This window comes from Phyllopteryx taeniolatus, chromosome 16, assembly GCF_024500385.1.
Source record: "Phyllopteryx taeniolatus isolate TA_2022b chromosome 16, UOR_Ptae_1.2, whole genome shotgun sequence".
In the NCBI taxonomy this organism is placed as follows: Eukaryota; Metazoa; Chordata; class Actinopteri; order Syngnathiformes; family Syngnathidae; genus Phyllopteryx; species Phyllopteryx taeniolatus.
In genome coordinates this window covers 16,984,107-17,000,248 of record NC_084517.1, presented here as the reverse complement: position 1 = coordinate 17,000,248, position 16,142 = coordinate 16,984,107, and the positions used below count along the sequence as shown (strand labels likewise).

The following is a 16,142-nucleotide window of genomic DNA, read 5'->3' as shown; positions in this document are numbered from 1 at the left end:
ACAACCCTAATGAGAAAAAGCGGTGTAGAAAATGGAGGGAAGACACAATAGAACCATTAGTACAGTTTAAAGCCATAAGTGCTTTGAGAAGTGCCGCATTCATTTTGTATTACAAAGTCGTGAGAATGGATTGTCATGAGAAGGAAGTGGCTCAACTCGGACAAAAGGGGATGGATCAGGTATTGTCACAAAGTCATTCACTTGCTACAAAAAGTTTTGTAATTGAGCGGCGGCATCCATCTGCGGAATATACTTTCCGATTGGGACTCATTTTGGGGAATTCCATAGTAGGAGTAAGTACGTAAAGTACGACAACCATAAAACACAAAATTGAAGGTGGGGTCCATCACATCGTATCGCCACAAGCCAAAAAGCACGGCGGGCTCACGCGCTCTTGCACTTTGACCTCTCCCGGTAGGGGAAAAAAAACCAAAGTCTGAGCTCTTATCAGATGCACTTTGACCCCTTTCATCATCAATTGCTGCTGACACGAGGGAACATAACTCGCGGTTTCACCAACGCCTGAAAAATGATCTATCGCTAATAACTGCATTGGGATTTGTCGTCAGTTGTTTTGCCTCATTTTGGGATTACAGTGATTTCACTTTTTGATAAAATGCATAGAATGCCTTCTTCATCAAGGCTAGGATGCATACACTGAGCCTGTAGCATCCCTTCTGACCACGAGATGGCAGCATAACCCAGGGCATTAAGTGCAGCTTTAATTTTCAGCAGTTGCGTATTATAAATAAATAATGAGAATGCTTTTTCTGTAGAAATTGCTTGTGAATGCTGAACACTCAAGACAGATTCGGTTGTCAAATTGAGAATCTGAGTTGAGTTTGTTTAAAACAATTTGGTAATTTTCTCATGTAACGTGGATTTAAAAGAATAAGGTAGGATTTTGTGGGAGAATGGTTTGAATCTGTTGCGAAAGTGTGAATTTAAGGTGATTTTTGTTGTTTTCTTTGGTCTTTTGTCCAGAAAGATGAGAAAAGAGGGAATTCTAGGAAAGTGACAAGTACAGGAGGTCCCAGGATGTATTGAATAATCTGAATGTTTTAGGTTTTCATTTAAATTGATTGACAAATTAGAATTTTGGCATGGCCATAAACTGCCGAGGGGGGGAATTAAAAATGTTTATGCCATTTTTTAAATAATAGATTAATAATAGATGAATGTGATAATTTAATGTATGATATTGTCTTATAGCGTACACGTGGTAATTAACAACAAAGAATATATTTTTTTTTTAATTTAAAAAATCATATAACGCGTGTATTTGTCTTCGAGTTAAATTAGGTGATTGTGTCAACTTCCACCTAATTATTTTTGTCAAATGAATAAAATCAAATGGTTACGAGAATACTTCATTGGTCGTGACGTGACCCGGAAATATCAGCTGTAAACAAAGCGTGTCAATACTGCGCGGCACACAAAAAAAGTGTCATATTGTGTCCCACTTTGTAATCACATAAGCACTGCCCCTCTGTCACGCGCACGCACGCGCATGCACCCCCCCCCCCCCCCCCCCCCCCCCCCCACTTTTTTTTTTTTTAACTGTAACTTGGTTTTAATAAAGTGAAACGTTGCGTGGGCTCGCCCGCTCGCAATGCCACGTACCCCGCGGCCCCGTGACCCTGCTGCCACGAGCATGTGACCGCATTTGAGACGCTCACATGGCCGCCGCGGCGATCCGCTTTTAGTTGGGAGCGAGCGAGCGAGCGAAAGCGTCCGGAGGAGCCGACGAGCGCAGCGAGGCCGCACGGCGCCCTGATCCACACTCATCATGGCGAACGGCGGGCAGAAAGTTGTGCTGATCACCGGCTGCTCCTCCGGCATCGGCCTGAGAATCGCCGTCACGCTGGCCAGAGATGAGAAGAAGCGTTACCATGGTAAACTTTTCCATGTTATATTCCACCGTCCTTCCCCCCCCCGAACTAGAGAAGACACATTAGTGGGCTTCACTTTGGAGAGGAAAAAAAAAAAAAAGAGTCCGTGTTTACTTTTTGTGTTCCTCCTGTTACGCACTTCTGTCCCACTTTTCACGCATTCGGTGTCGCGTCCACACGCTCATATGGCATCCATCGCTTCCCCCCCCCCCCTCTTTTCTTTTAAGAGGAAGGATCGGGAATCAGTCACCTCTCTGTTTTGTGTTGTGCTTGGACCATTATCACGTGAAAGCCCACAACGGGGGGTGGGGGACTACGGAGGGACGTGGTTTCCAAGCGCCATCGTAAGAAGAAGAAGAAAAAAAAAGGAGGCTTGTCACTTCTTTCATGTGACTTCTCCACCACGAACCCCCCTTCCCGTATTTTTTATTTTTTTTTTAACGCTGCCCATTGTGTATGTTTGCACCGCTCGCTCCGTGTCTAATGGGCTTACAGTGGCGGTCCTAGAGCCACCGCTTAAAAGGGGGGGGGGGCAAAGTGTGAGACCTGTACAAGCGAGGGCTTTCACTCCGACGTTTGAAGTGGTCATTGGTGCGTGGGAGGGTGTCCCACACCGGTGTCACTCGAGCAAAAGCCCCTCTCCATAATCCCCTGCCTGGTGACTCTGGTGCTTGTTATTGCGCTTTGACGTTTTCAATTCCACATTTTCAAGGGGGAGTTAACAAAAACAAAATGTCGCATATGAGAAGTCATTCGTAGGTATGTAAATATGATCTGTGAAGAGATCAGCCATCTCTGGCCCCATCTTTTGTCTCTAATTTGATTAAAAAAAAAAAAAACAGTCGCAAGACAAAGGCAACCAATCAGAGACAGAAGGTGTTACTGATGAGGTGTCAATCGTTCACACTCATCGTGGTCACACATCTGCGGCCTCGTGCTGACCTATTACCTCGTTACCCCCCCCCCCCCCCCAAAAAAAATGCACCTTATTCCTACTGGAGTTTTACTATAAAACCGTTCGGTTTATCGGTTTTATTGTTTGCAAGGCTGGACCCGTGATGTGTGCCCATGAGTGTGCGACAAACACTGACACATTGATTGATTTTATTTTATTATTATTTTTATTTTTTTTTGACTTGTCAACGCTAACTGGAGATACAAGCGCTGTTCGGTGGCAGTGAACTCGATTCAACTCGCTTCACAAGTAGCAGCAGCAGTTTGGCACAAATATTGAACAAATCACCCAAAAAAATAAAGACAAAAAAGAGGCTTCCGGCTGTTGAAAATGCCCCACACCCAGTGGAAGTTTATTCTATCATACAAAACATAAAACAAAAAGAATTACACGTGGGTTTAAAACGACCACGGAAGAGTCCACGTAGCTTAATGCTAACAAGCAATGCAAAACCTCATTGACATGCTAACACAATCGATACTTGCGACTTTAGAAGCGTTCACACATCCGCATGGCTGTTTTGACCTTAAAGCATTTCCAAAGGCATTATCATCACTGCTTACTTAAACTCTGCAGTCAGCAGTCCTATCATACATATTTATGTTCAACTCAAAAATGTCTCCAAGGTAACGTTGTACTTATTTTTTATGTACCACAAATTATATGAAAACACATTCATGGTCCCCTTCGGAGTATTTTTATTTTTTCCCCCGACTGTGGCTTTCTTTTGAGAGGTCGCCCTATGAACAACGGCGGTGACCCAATAATTCCCTAAGATCCTTTGGGGAAAGAAGATTAAATATTGCATTAAAGCAACGCTTAGTTTGCTAAAAACAGAGCGACCCAGTAGAAACCGTTGTGTACGGAGAACAGTGTGGTTCGTACAAGAATGTTAAAGCGGCTCGGCAGTAATTCCTGCAGGAGCCCCGGAGAACAATGGCCCTCTTGTTCGTCCGGCCGCCAAACATACATTTCTTCGTGTGCGCCGCGGCCTCGCAAATTGCTAAATTAGACTGAATTCACTTCATGATGTGACATGATATCCGCAGAGTGTTTCTGAGGACTTGCAGACACACATTGCATGACATATCAATGTCCTCAATGGGCCTCATTACCATATAGTACAGTGTAACATCTCCGTCGCATACGGCAGTCGCTCAAGGGTCTGTTTGTGTGACAGCAACCAAGTAGAAACAGGTTTTTACACCATGCTGCTAAAATGACTGAAATACTGCACTTCAATTATCATTCATAATGGAGTTTTATTCATGCTAAATGTTATCGGTTTGAAGTGTTTTTTTTGTTTTTTTTTTATTCAAAAAGAACTAATAAACGTACCTGTGGAGCAGAAATGTTGCTAATTCCACTGACAGTTTTAACAAATGTGACAAAAAAAAGTGATTTTTTTTTTTTCTTTAATTGCAAATCCCCTTCAACTGTCCTTAAAGGAGACACATTATATATTTGTTTCACTATTGGAGTCTTTCTTAATCAAAGGTCTCTGACATAGTTTGAAAAATTACAGCGCATTTAACATCCATTCGTAACATTTTTTTAATTTAAATTTATTTATGGGTGGGGGGGGGCAGTTTTGACATTGCCAAATACTGCTTTAGTTACCATGACGTTGAGGGGCAGAGCTAGGCCGTCGAATGGCTACACATAAAGGAAAAAATATTGATTAGGAACCCCCATTAGGACAGACATTTTCCGTAATGAGGCAGCCGAATTACACTGTCAATTGGTCGCAGATCCTTTCATGTGGCGCATGTTAGAAGCCAACGCTGACCTCTACATCCATCAATGCTGCAGCTTTGCAAAGAAAATTTTGTTTTTTTCCTCATAGTGCATCCTGCTTAATTATGGCATCACAAGTTATACGATATATATATAGAGATATATATATGATATGCCGAACCACCTTTGCTGTACATTCTGATGCTATCATTCCTCATATAGTGCAAGATTAGAATTAAATTCATGCATCGTCAAATGAAAAGCGTAATCATTTGGGGTGTAAAAACACTCCAAATTAGGAGTTACACTTTTTTAAAAATCTACAGTGCCAATGCGCAACGGCTGCTATGTGTAAAATTTGTCATTATCCAAAATGAAGACATTTCTTGCCTTTAACTAACGTAACGGTGAACAAATGTGTCCACTCTTGCTGTTTTTCCCCCCCACAATGTAAGTTGTAAGAGACCTACACCACAGTTTACTTTTATCTAAAAATCCGAACGTTTACTCAGGCAACTGAGGTGACGCCAGGACGTTTATCAGTCGAGGCCGACTCCTTGTTTACCAACGCTGAGTGGGGTTGTGCAAGAGTGTTGTCCTCCCCTTGATAACGTCACTCTGCCGACTCAGCGAAACATGCGAGGCCTCGCAGCCGAGTTGATAGACATCGTTGCTCATCGTGAGTTCGGTCGTCATCGTGGGCTAATGTGGGCCCCGACATGTAAAGCTCAAACCCAATCAGGTCTGTGTCCTGTGAGGCATGCTCGTCGCAGGAACTTGGACCCCCACGATTACTTTTGTGTGTGTGTGTGTGTGTGTGTGCGCGCGTGCTTGATGGTGTGTGTCGAGGAAGTCGCATAGCGGTGGCCTCTCAGATCAAAGGGCTCAAAGTCCCCCGTGCCGCCTCAGTGGTGCTGGTCAGTCGAGCGTTAACTAGCAGCCATAAAATTAGGTACACCTGCACCGTCTAATGAGATCCAATATAAAAAGAAAAGCAGCCATTTCAAAGATAATGAGAAGTCTAAAGAGCTTGTGTTGTTGTACTCCCCCGTAGTCATCGCGACCATGCGGGACCTGAAGAAGAAGAACAAGCTCGTGGAGGCGGCGGGAGACGCGTACGGGAAGAACTTGGTGTTGCTGCCGCTGGACGTGTGCAGCGACGATTCGGTCAAGCAGTGCATCAACAGCGTGAACGACCGCCATATTGATATTTTGAGTAAGTCGATCAGGCCCGCGTGACGTCCCATCTGCGGAATGCCTCTATCATTTCAGAACATCTGATAAAGTCATTCAGCAATGTATTTTACGACCCCGAAGTAAACAGTACAGTTATCACCCGACAGTGCTTGGCGCTTGTTAACGTCGATGCATCCCAATTGCCTAAAAAAAACAAAAACATGAATCCTAGCATTTAACCCCCATATACAAATACCGCGGCACGGTGGACGACTGGTTAGAGCGTCAGCCTCACAGTTCTGAGGACCCGGGTTCAATCCCCGGCCCCGCCTGCGTGGAGTTTGCATGTTCTCCCCGTGCCTGCGTGGGTTTTCTCCGGGCGCTCCGGTTTCCTCCCACATCCCAAAAAACATGCATTAATTGGAGACTCTAAATTGCCCGTAGGTGTGAATGTGAGTGCGAATGGTTGTTCGTTTGTATGTGCCCTACGATTGGCTGGCAACCAGTTCAGGGTGTACCCCGCCTCCTGCCCGATGATAGCTGGGATAGGCTCCAGCGCGCCCTCGCGACCCTAGTGAGGAGAAGCGGCTCAGAAAATGGATGGATGGATACAAATACCGCATTTCCTAGTTCACAGTACAATAATCCGTCCTCCATCGTTCCAGACCACCCCCGCAATAAGTGAAATCCGCTATAGAGAAATACCCTATTTAAGGCATGTTTTTATAGCATTTACGGCACTTACAATTTTTTTTAGATCACACTTTTATAACAATGCACACACATTTAAACACACACAGTAGGTCCATCTCAATAAATTAGAATATGTTTATTCTATTTTATTCAGATGGCATACCTGAATAAATTGTGCGACAGAAGCCTGCAGATGACTACAGATGTGAGTTATTAGCTGAAAAATGCAAAAAGGACAGCCTGAAGCCTCACACAGTTCCACTACAAATTTGAAAACATTAACTTACATTTTTAGTCATCTGCGGGCTTCTGTTGCCATCTCAATAAATTAAAATGCATACTAATTTATTGAGATGTACCTGTATATTGAGAGAGCAAGCGCAACGGATAACACAGGAAAATCAAAAAACATGCAACCTCCGGAAATTCCCGATAAGTTTCTGTAAATCTACCATTCAGTCAGTTACAGAGTCCGTGATAGAATATAGAATAATATTTACATTTTTAATGTAGTATACGTATGAGTTTAATTAAAGGAGATGTGTATTATGCAATTGTTATGCACTTTAAAACAGTTCCTATGTGTCTTCATAAAACGCCCCTTGACATATTTCTGTCAAAATACACAATGGATACGAATTTACAGCATACTTTTCACACGCTGGTTGAAATCACTCAGATTTTTTGGGAGGGGTGGTTGTGTCTCATTCAAATGCCAAGTACGGCTTTTGTTATGACGACACGAGAGTTACTCAGAATATCGAGCAACAATTATTTATTGCTGTTGCTATCTATTTTCCATCGTATGTCCCTTTTAAAGGCCTCTGCCATAATAAACGCCATACCCCTACCAAACCCAAAGTACTCTCTGAAATGTAGTAGCGACAACATGAGGAAATAAGCGAAATGTAGCAGATCTAATACGTATTTTGTGCTTCAGTGCACCAAATAAGCTCTTTAATAATAAAGTCGGATCATGTGCTAAGGCTTGAGTGTGTGTGTGTGTGTGTATAAAGGTTCTGTTGAAAAGCCTGCTTGCGTCTTGTGCGAAGTCCAAAGCCCCTTCACCTCTTTACTCAAGACCCACAAGGCCTTTGCCCAAGCCTGCTGTTGCATCACACTTCTATGTTGTGCTTTTACACTGACCTCTGGTGGTGGTATCAATTAAGGTCACCAGAAAGTCCCAACAAAGTACCAGTACCTGTGCTCAGACCAAACCAATCAATTCACAAATGAAAATATTTCGCTTTGTGCCATCTTGCTGCCAAGGAATTATGTTGAAGTGAAGGGAGGAGCTTCATTTAGTCAGGCAATCGCCTTGGCTAGCAGAAATGAAGCGGGTTTCACTGTAGTCCCGATTCTGATGTTCTCTTGACAGTAAACAACGCAGGCGTGGGCTTGCTGGGCCCCGTGGAGAGCATCAGCATCGATGAGATGAAGCGAGTGTTCGAGACCAACTTCTTCGGCGTCGTGCGCATGATCAAAGAGGTGATGCCGGACATGAAGAAGAGGCGGTCCGGACACATCGTGGTCATGAGCAGCGTCATGGGTCTTCAGGGTAGGCGTCCGTTCCTATGCCAAGGATGATTACTGGCATGCTATCAGATACGGGGTTGACTCGTCCATCAATTCATTTTGTCGTCTTTTGATGGTCCTGGGTCAGGAGTTGTGTTCAACGACGTTTACACTGCTTCCAAGTTTGCCATGGAGGGCTTTTGCGAGAGCATGGCCGTGCAGCTGATGAAGTTCAACGTCAGGTAATGTCTGTTGATTGAAGAACACTCAGGTGGCTTCCCGCCTCGACTTGTTGTGTTGTGGGAGGAGAAGGACATTGGGCAGAGAGAAAGAGAGGGATAAAGCATTTCTGCTATGGCAACTAGCAGTGGGGGGCAGCTCGGGGCCCACTGGTTTCTCAGAGGGGCCGTAGTTTGCACCCCCGAACGAGTACAGTTGGCAACGGGGGGTGGGTGATGGGCGGCGGGTGTTCTGACTGAACCTTTTCCTAGACAAGATCAGTCCAAAAACAACTAAGCTTGTAAATTCAAACTATCAAAATCTGTTCATTGGGGAGGCTGATTGAACATTTCGCCAAACAATAGCAGTCCCAAAACATCTTGGGTGGTATATTTGTCATTTTTGGGGCTGGATTGACCCAAAACAAGGGGGGGGGGGGGGGGGGGGGCACATTGTGGCCCAAGCACGGTGTACCCCTCATCACCCCCTAGAACCGCCACTGGGTAATCCACAAAGGTTGAATTGAGGCAACTGGACTCTTCGAGTAGAAATGAGATGCTCCGTCGAGGAAGGCTTGTGAAACGCTCATGCCTTGCCACCGTGCCGTGCCGTCTTGTCTTTTCTTCACGATTCCACGTGTCCCCTCGTCAGGTTGTCGATGATCGAGCCCGGTCCGGTGCACACGGAGTTTGAGACGAAGATGATGGAGGACGTGGCCAAGATGGAGTATCCGGGCGTGGACGCCGACACGGTTCGTTACTTTAAAGACGTTTACCTGCCGTCGTCTATAGATATCTTCGAAGCCATGGGTCAGACGCCGGAGGACATAGCCAAAGTGAGTAAGAACAATTTTGGATTGTGACAAAAATACGAAGGCCAACGCGACGTCGCTTGTCGTCCCCTCCAGTGCACTAAGAAGGTGATCGAGTCGAGCAGCCCCCGCTTCAGGAATCTGACCAACAGCCTGTACACCCCCGTCGTGGCCCTGAAGTACGCCGACGAGACCGGCGGTCTGTCCGTCAACACCTTCTACAACCTGCTTTTTAATTTTGGACCTCTCATGCACATCACCATGAGCATCCTCAAGTGCCTGACGTGCAGTTGCCTGCGCCGACGCACCGTTTCGCCTAACTGAGAACCTTTGCCCCCCTTTCCACCCTCAAGCTTGGCAAACAGAATCAGTCGTTACGCAAAAAAAAAAAAAAAAAAAGAAGAAGGCACCTTGATCCGACAGTGTACGGTACATGAACAGATACATAAATATAATTTTATTGAAAATGAGAACAGTCAGGGCTTTAGTCATCGCTGCAGCGAGGGATGAACTTTAGGAAACGCACAAAGTCCCCCGGACACTCGGCAAAGCACAAAGATGAACTCAGTTGCAGAGAGCAGCAAAGTAACTATCGTAATAATGATTTAAAAAAAAAAAAAAAAAAAAGACATAATAACGCTAACGCGTAGCCTTGCAGAAGTGTGAACTGGATCAGGAAGAATAAATGTTATCGCGTGGCGCCCCCTAACGTCACGTTTGTCGTAACTGCTGTGGAATCAGAATTTTGATGAATTTGAATCATGTTGCTTTTCGAGGCTTCTTGGGGGTAAATCGCATATTTTTTAATTTTTCAAACTGATTTTTCTAATTAAATACAAATCTGATTGACCCTTTACAGGCACACATTTGAGAATAAGTTTTTTGTTTTTTTTTATTTGTCCACGTGCCAGTTTTCCTCGCTGTGAGGCTCCTCTCTGAGCGATAGGTGGCAATATTTCACAACCTTTCCCTCAGAGAGTCACCAAGGATCATCAGCAAGTGGACAGATTCATATGTAATTCCTGAAATGAGACGCGGCTTGTCCAATAAGAAGAATAATGATCATCATAGCCAATAATTAAATTATTATTATTTCTTGGTGCCCTGAAGGGCACTCAAGGACACTCTACAAAAATATGAACAAAGACCACAGGAATAAAACTAATACATTAAAAATGTCAACTATCATGCAATCAATTTTCAATTGAAGTGATGAATAACTGTTAGACAAAAGGAAAGTTGAGTGGATATAAAATGCAATAAACTGGAATATGTGTATAAAAACAGATAAGAGTGCAAATAATTGTGTGGGAATTAGCTTAAAGTTAGTTGTGAAGTCAGGACAGCTATATTATCTAGCAACAAAAAAAATGAATATAATCAAATGAAAGATGGTGTATTCCTGTATCCTCTTATGTCTGCATATCATAAAATAAATGTATATTTAATGATGATTTGCTAAAACAATGTATTGTGACAGTTGCGTAGTGTCAACTAAATGTCATAGTTGAGTTTTCAGCTAAGAGGCCTCGTGCAGAAATACTTTTTTTTGGGGGGGGGGGGGGTGGGGGGGGATTTGCATTTGTCCCTGTGCACATGCCCATTAGCATGTGTTTGTGTGTGTGAATGCGTTTTATGTGCACGACCGTGGGCCGAGTTAGTGATCTGTTGATGGATATAAAGAGGTCATGGCCTGCTACCCATCAAAAAAAAAAAAAAAGAAAACTCCCTCGGACCCCCCGCCCCTCTCGGGCATGCACCCCTCCTTTGTGCCGTGTGAGAGAATGTGACCTGGTTCCCATCCCCGAGGAGGGGTGCGCCCTAATGACGGCGAGCCTCGAGCCTCCCCTCGGCAGCCGACCGCCTTTAGTACCACCAGACCGGGACCTCGTTCGGGGCTTTTTGTCCTGATGGTGACACCCTGCGTCCACACTCTCGCACACTTGGCCGTCGTCACGATGAGAGGACCACGCAACCGGTTGCAGACCTGTTGTTTCAGTGCGCTGTACAATGAGCTCCTCGCCGCTGTGTTTGTGTCTTCATCAGAGGCGACAGCTCCCCACAATGGAACAAAGACACTGTCAATCACAATCAAATGGGTGTAGGGGGGGGGGGGGGGGCTGCAGGGGTTGGGAGTTGGAGGGGAGGGGGTAGTCTTGTTTGTCGCGAGTGTTCTGAGGATGCCAATGTTGGGACGCTGGAGGCGAAGGGCAGGGTCCCATTCGGGGGGGGGGTTAGATTTGGATTTGGGAAAGTGGAAATTTGGGGGTGCCTGAATGGAAGAGCTGTTTACTAATTGAATGAACACAGGAGTTGCAGAGAAGTCTCATTGAAACGGGGCGCTCATCAAACCATTGTTTCACAATCGAGGGCCTAATTGCAACATAATGAGGGCGGCATGTCGTGTTGAGGTCTCCTCTTTATTGTGACCCTGTCACATGTACAGAAGCACTAAACTCACAGAGCTGAATGTGAGCTTGTTTACCAGCCTGGCTACATAATAAAGAGCGGTGCCTCCATATTTATCTTTGGCATGCCGGCCGAATATTTAATGTGCATGCAATTGGCCGGCTCCCTTGTGTTGCTGGTTAATCCACTTTCCAGCATCCTCATTTCTCCCATTGTCGCAATATAGGAGCACCTCACATAAGTCTCGTTCGGAGAGTGACGAGATGGACTGGATGCCCTAGCAACAAAGACTCAAGGTCAGGAAATTGTGAGAACTAGGCTCGGAAAACTCGGACCCAGACGAGGCAAAGGAAAGGCTTGCAGTGTTTCGGGATGCCGGCATTAAAAGGAGCGGCTGTCTAGACACAGTGCTTGAGCCTGATCCCAGGTCAGCATGGCTCAGCAGCAGACGCTTTTTTTCTTTTTATTGAATCCCTTCAATTCAACTACATGCAGAAAGAAGGTGCAGGACAGCATTTGAATGCGAATGTAGGCAGCTAGATTTAGTATACAATCATACACTAAAAAATCGTTTTCCAGAAACATGTTGACAGTCAGCCACACATGGCTATATGCTCGCCTGATCTCGGAAGACAAGCAGGGTCGGGCCTTGGATGAACGAAAAAGATATGGGATTTTTCCATAAAAGTAATTAAGTCTTGGAGATCATATTTTTAATAAAATCCAGTAAGAGTGGTTAGCACGCCTGCCTCACAGTTCTGAGGTTCTATGTTTGAATTTCGACTCCGGTTTTCTCCAAAGTACTCCAGCTTCCGCCCATATTCCAAAACCATGCATTTAGGTTCATTGAAGACTCTAAATTGTCCAAAGGTGTGAATGGTGTTTTGTCTTATGTGTCCTGTGATTGACAGGCGACCAGGGATAGGCTCCAGCTCACCTGTAACCCTAAAGTGCTGTAAAAAAAAAAAAAAAAAAAAATGGATGAATGGAATCAGTTTTTATTTCAAGCAACCACCAAAAAGTCCGTTTCGTGATGATTTAGGATGAAATCAAAACCTCTCAATCGTGTGTTACTACGAGCGCCATACGCACTCCTGAAACCAGGAGTGTCCAAACTATTAACTTCGACTATAAACTACTGGTTCAATAGAGCTTTTCTAGATATCTTGCTTATCATTCCATAAGATGAGCCTGTGATATACATTGACCTAATATGGAGTATGAGGGGACGACCATAAATCTTTCTCAAGTCAAAACAAGGAGAAGGCCAAGTTGTCCTGTGGGTGTCCATTAAAACAACAGAGGCGGCGGCGAGAAAGAAACTGTGCACATCCATCTCGCCGGACTCCGCAGTCTGTCTGCTCTCTCTTCGCTTCCGTCCATTTTGACCTGCTGTGCGCTGACCTCTTGCGCACTCAACGCGTTTATTCGCGCAAGGCAAGAAATGGGGGTCATTCTCTCTGGTTCTGACTCCAGACGCTTGTTTGCGAGATCATTTGGGACCATATATCAAAAGAGACGAGTCATGCACAGTGTTTGTCAGACTTATTGTGGCGAGCGTGACGTGATTAGCTCGCTCGCATTCTCCCCAGACCAGAACATAAACAATCTAAGTCTGCTGTCCGATCCCGCGGCTGTGATTAGTGTGCGTACCAGTTTTGTCATTCCCCAACAAGAGCATTACGGGTAATTGCGCAAGGCTGGGAAACAATGTCATCTGATACCAGGTAATGTGATCCTGCACTTTTATTCTGAACAATGATGTAATATGGGTGTAATATTGCACCTGACACTCTTGTTGGAAGGTTAAAAAAAAAAAAAAAAAAGCAGGACAATGAGGAAAACAACAAACATGTTGATGGCGGACTGCAGTCGCATTGGATACATATCTGATTTATATGCACATCAAATCAGGATTGTACGATTCACATTGATATGCAAAAAAATCAAACGCGTCACATTTGCGCGAACAAATCGGAATTGACCTGCCGTGTCAACGTATCCTATGTGAATTACCCCAAAAGAGAAGCATGTCGTTTTCCTTTAGTCCCAATGTGATATTTGATAAGTTGGCGCACATGAACACTAAGCACATGTGCATATTGTGAGAGTGCCTCCCCGTCTGGATTTCGCACTCACTGCAACCCGTCAGTCTTGGACACAGGCACTCCCATCCTCATTTTGGACACTTTTCCATCAACATTGACTGCTCCAACCACACCCGCAAAATCTATGACCTTGTAGACATTCTCAACGCCGCATTATCCGCCAACGAGATCACCAAAGCAGCCCATGTCCTCGTTGATGAGTGATCCCTCATGGCTGCAAAAACCTTTATTCGCTCCTTTTTTACGACCTCCAGGCTAGATAATTATAACAGGCTCCTTTATGGCTGTCCTCAATCAAGATGGATTGAAAATCAAGTAGCTGATCCAGAGTTCATGTCAGGGACTTCCAGTTCCAAACCCCCGAAACCACTTGCTGAGAGTGGAGCATCGATATTCAAATGTCCTGAATGTTGTGTCAGAAAGGTTCCAGGACTGGTGTCACAAAAGATAAAGTATGTTTCAAACCCAAACGATGTATGCGAAGACTCACGCCTACTCACAATGCCCTGAGCATCTGACAGTTCCCAGCGGAGAGGAACTTACTCAACATGGCTTCCTGTGATTTCTATTTGTTTTTTTGTTCTTTCTTTCCCAAAGTCACAGACAGGGCGTCATTAAGGGGACACGTTTTTGAAGATTTTGAAGACATCAAGATATCCGTGCCGACGAAACTGCGGCGGATCCTGGAAGAATCCTTCTAGTAGTGCATGAAAGGATGGCAGAGAAGGCTGAGAAAGTGAATTAGACTCCTAGGGGATTACTTATTTCGAAGGGAAAAACTTGTAGTTTGGATTTGAAAGAAATAGTTTTTGACAGCGGTCCAGAAACGTTTCTGACACACCTAGTATGCCTCCAAGTGGCACCAAAACTCGAATCGTCTGGATAGGTGAAAAGTGAAATCATGGATTTGCTTTTAAATGCATGACAAATGTAGACATGCAAAGACTGAGAATGATGTTGTTGCTGAATAGTAGTCCGAAAGCGTTAAAATGTTTTTCACCATTTCTTTTCGCTTGATTTTTAGGGTGCGTGGCTAAAACGGCAATTGTATTTAATGATTCAAATTTGGAAGGGTTGTTAACAACACTCTTCAATGTGGTGTATCAGATTTACAGGACATGTTTACTTTTTGTCCGCATTTGCATTGAGGTTTTTCCTTTGGCTTTTGTACCAGACTGAACAATGGATGATAAGAGAAGAATAAACAGTACACTGGCAGAACAGAACAACATTCCGAGCTTGTTTAGTTAGTGACAGGCACTGAAGTTAACTGTTGATCGTTAGCCACTTGCTCTAGCTTAGCCAGCCACTGACTGCACTGTTCCACGTTACAATAAGCAAGGAACTTCTTTGTACACTTGTGTGACCAAAGACTATTAAAAGGCCCATATTTTGGTCTTATATACCTCCATAGAGCGACTCTCTAACATGGACTTTGTATAAAAGTGTCAATTTAATTTCAAAACACATACAAGTGTCCAGAAAAGGCCCCTCTAACAGCTACTTCTGTTTGACCCAGTTTTGTACCCACTTTGTCCGTATTTGGCTAAGACCGCCCCTTTCCTCTGATTGGTTGCCTCCTTGTGAGAGCACACGTGTTTACGTTGACAACGCTGCCTCCGAAGCACAGAGGTAGGCGGAGATCTTCGCTAGTGACATAGATAAGCTCGAGAAATTCAAATGACCTGATTTCAGGCCTCTCAGCTGGAAAACATCTGGAACTCAGGAATGCATGGATGATTTTAATTCATGTTTCATGTTTGCTCAGGCATCATAGAGACAATATTACATCCCGGATACTAGAAAAAGTTGCTTTGGCCATTTAGAACATTACTTCAACCTGATTGTGTACAGTTGACGTTACTGACGTGATTGCTTTGAAGTCCAAACAAATCCAAGGTTGACCAGCAACCCTTTAAGGTTCCGCTATACTTTTCCCCACCTACAAGGCCCTCAAACACCTGTTCCGCCCACCTCACTACATTTTTTACATCTAAATATCCTGCAAACGCCAAGCGCTAAATACACATTAAAACTCCCTGAACCTTCTTCCTTCAAAAATCATCTTAAAGGACTCAATTTCTCTTGTTCAAACATAAGCCACCTTACCTTTTGCAGTTTCTTGACATTTTGTTTGTAATATTTCCTTACACTCAGCGTCTTTGTGTACTCAGAAAGGTTTTGAGATGTTTGTTCCAACGTCTGAAGGTTCAACAAGCACTTAAGCCTGCAGAGCAATGAAAATGTTTTGAGTGCATGCTGTGCAGCCAGCGTGCATATTTTGATCGACGGCCTCCGCTGCAAGCGGGATGAAGGGAATCTTTGTGTGCCGCGTCCATTGATTTTTTTTTTTCTTTTCTCCCCCCCTCACCCCCCCTCCTCCTCCCTTACCCTGTCCCCTCATCAAAACAAAAGAATGCCTCCATCTATTGACCGTGAAAAGATGTTCGTCGATTTGTCCTCAGTGAAGAGACGCCTTTGTTGGTTATCTCCATTGGTGAGTCGCCTCCATTTGGCTGGGCCTAATCAGAAGACAAACACTCCTCTGTCATTTGGCCGCTCTCCCTCGCACCCCTTATCTCACACCCCCCTCACGTCTGTCTTTTTAACTACAGCAAATTAGATTA

At 44.4% G+C, this 16,142-nt stretch overlaps 2 protein-coding genes across 3 annotated transcripts in view; one reads left to right on the top strand and one right to left on the bottom strand.

Annotated features, from left to right (window-relative positions):
• col5a3a (collagen, type V, alpha 3a) overlaps positions 1-15,734 on the bottom strand; it is a 68,761-nt gene extending 53,027 nt beyond the window's left edge. The window contains exon 1 of the mRNA XM_061748612.1: positions 15,625-15,734. The gene's annotated coding sequence lies outside the window, so the exon portion shown is untranslated. The remainder of the gene's footprint in view (positions 1-15,624) is intronic.
• Positions 1,558-10,452, top strand: rdh8a (retinol dehydrogenase 8a). Of its 2 annotated transcripts, XM_061749816.1 has the most exons (7): positions 1,558-1,895; positions 5,438-5,536; positions 5,639-5,800; positions 7,832-8,011; positions 8,117-8,210; positions 8,839-9,022; positions 9,095-10,452. In XM_061749816.1, the coding sequence occupies exons 3-7, from the start codon at positions 5,650-5,652 to the stop codon at positions 9,320-9,322; spliced, it is 837 nt and encodes a 278-aa protein (XP_061605800.1). In that variant the 5' UTR covers positions 1,558-1,895; positions 5,438-5,536; positions 5,639-5,649; the 3' UTR covers positions 9,323-10,452. The 2 variants fall into 2 exon arrangements, with proteins under 2 accessions (XP_061605800.1, XP_061605799.1); XM_061749815.1 differs by lacking the exon at positions 5,438-5,536 and having other exon boundaries at positions 1,559-1,895.
• Positions 15,735-16,142: the final 408 nt, after the last annotated feature.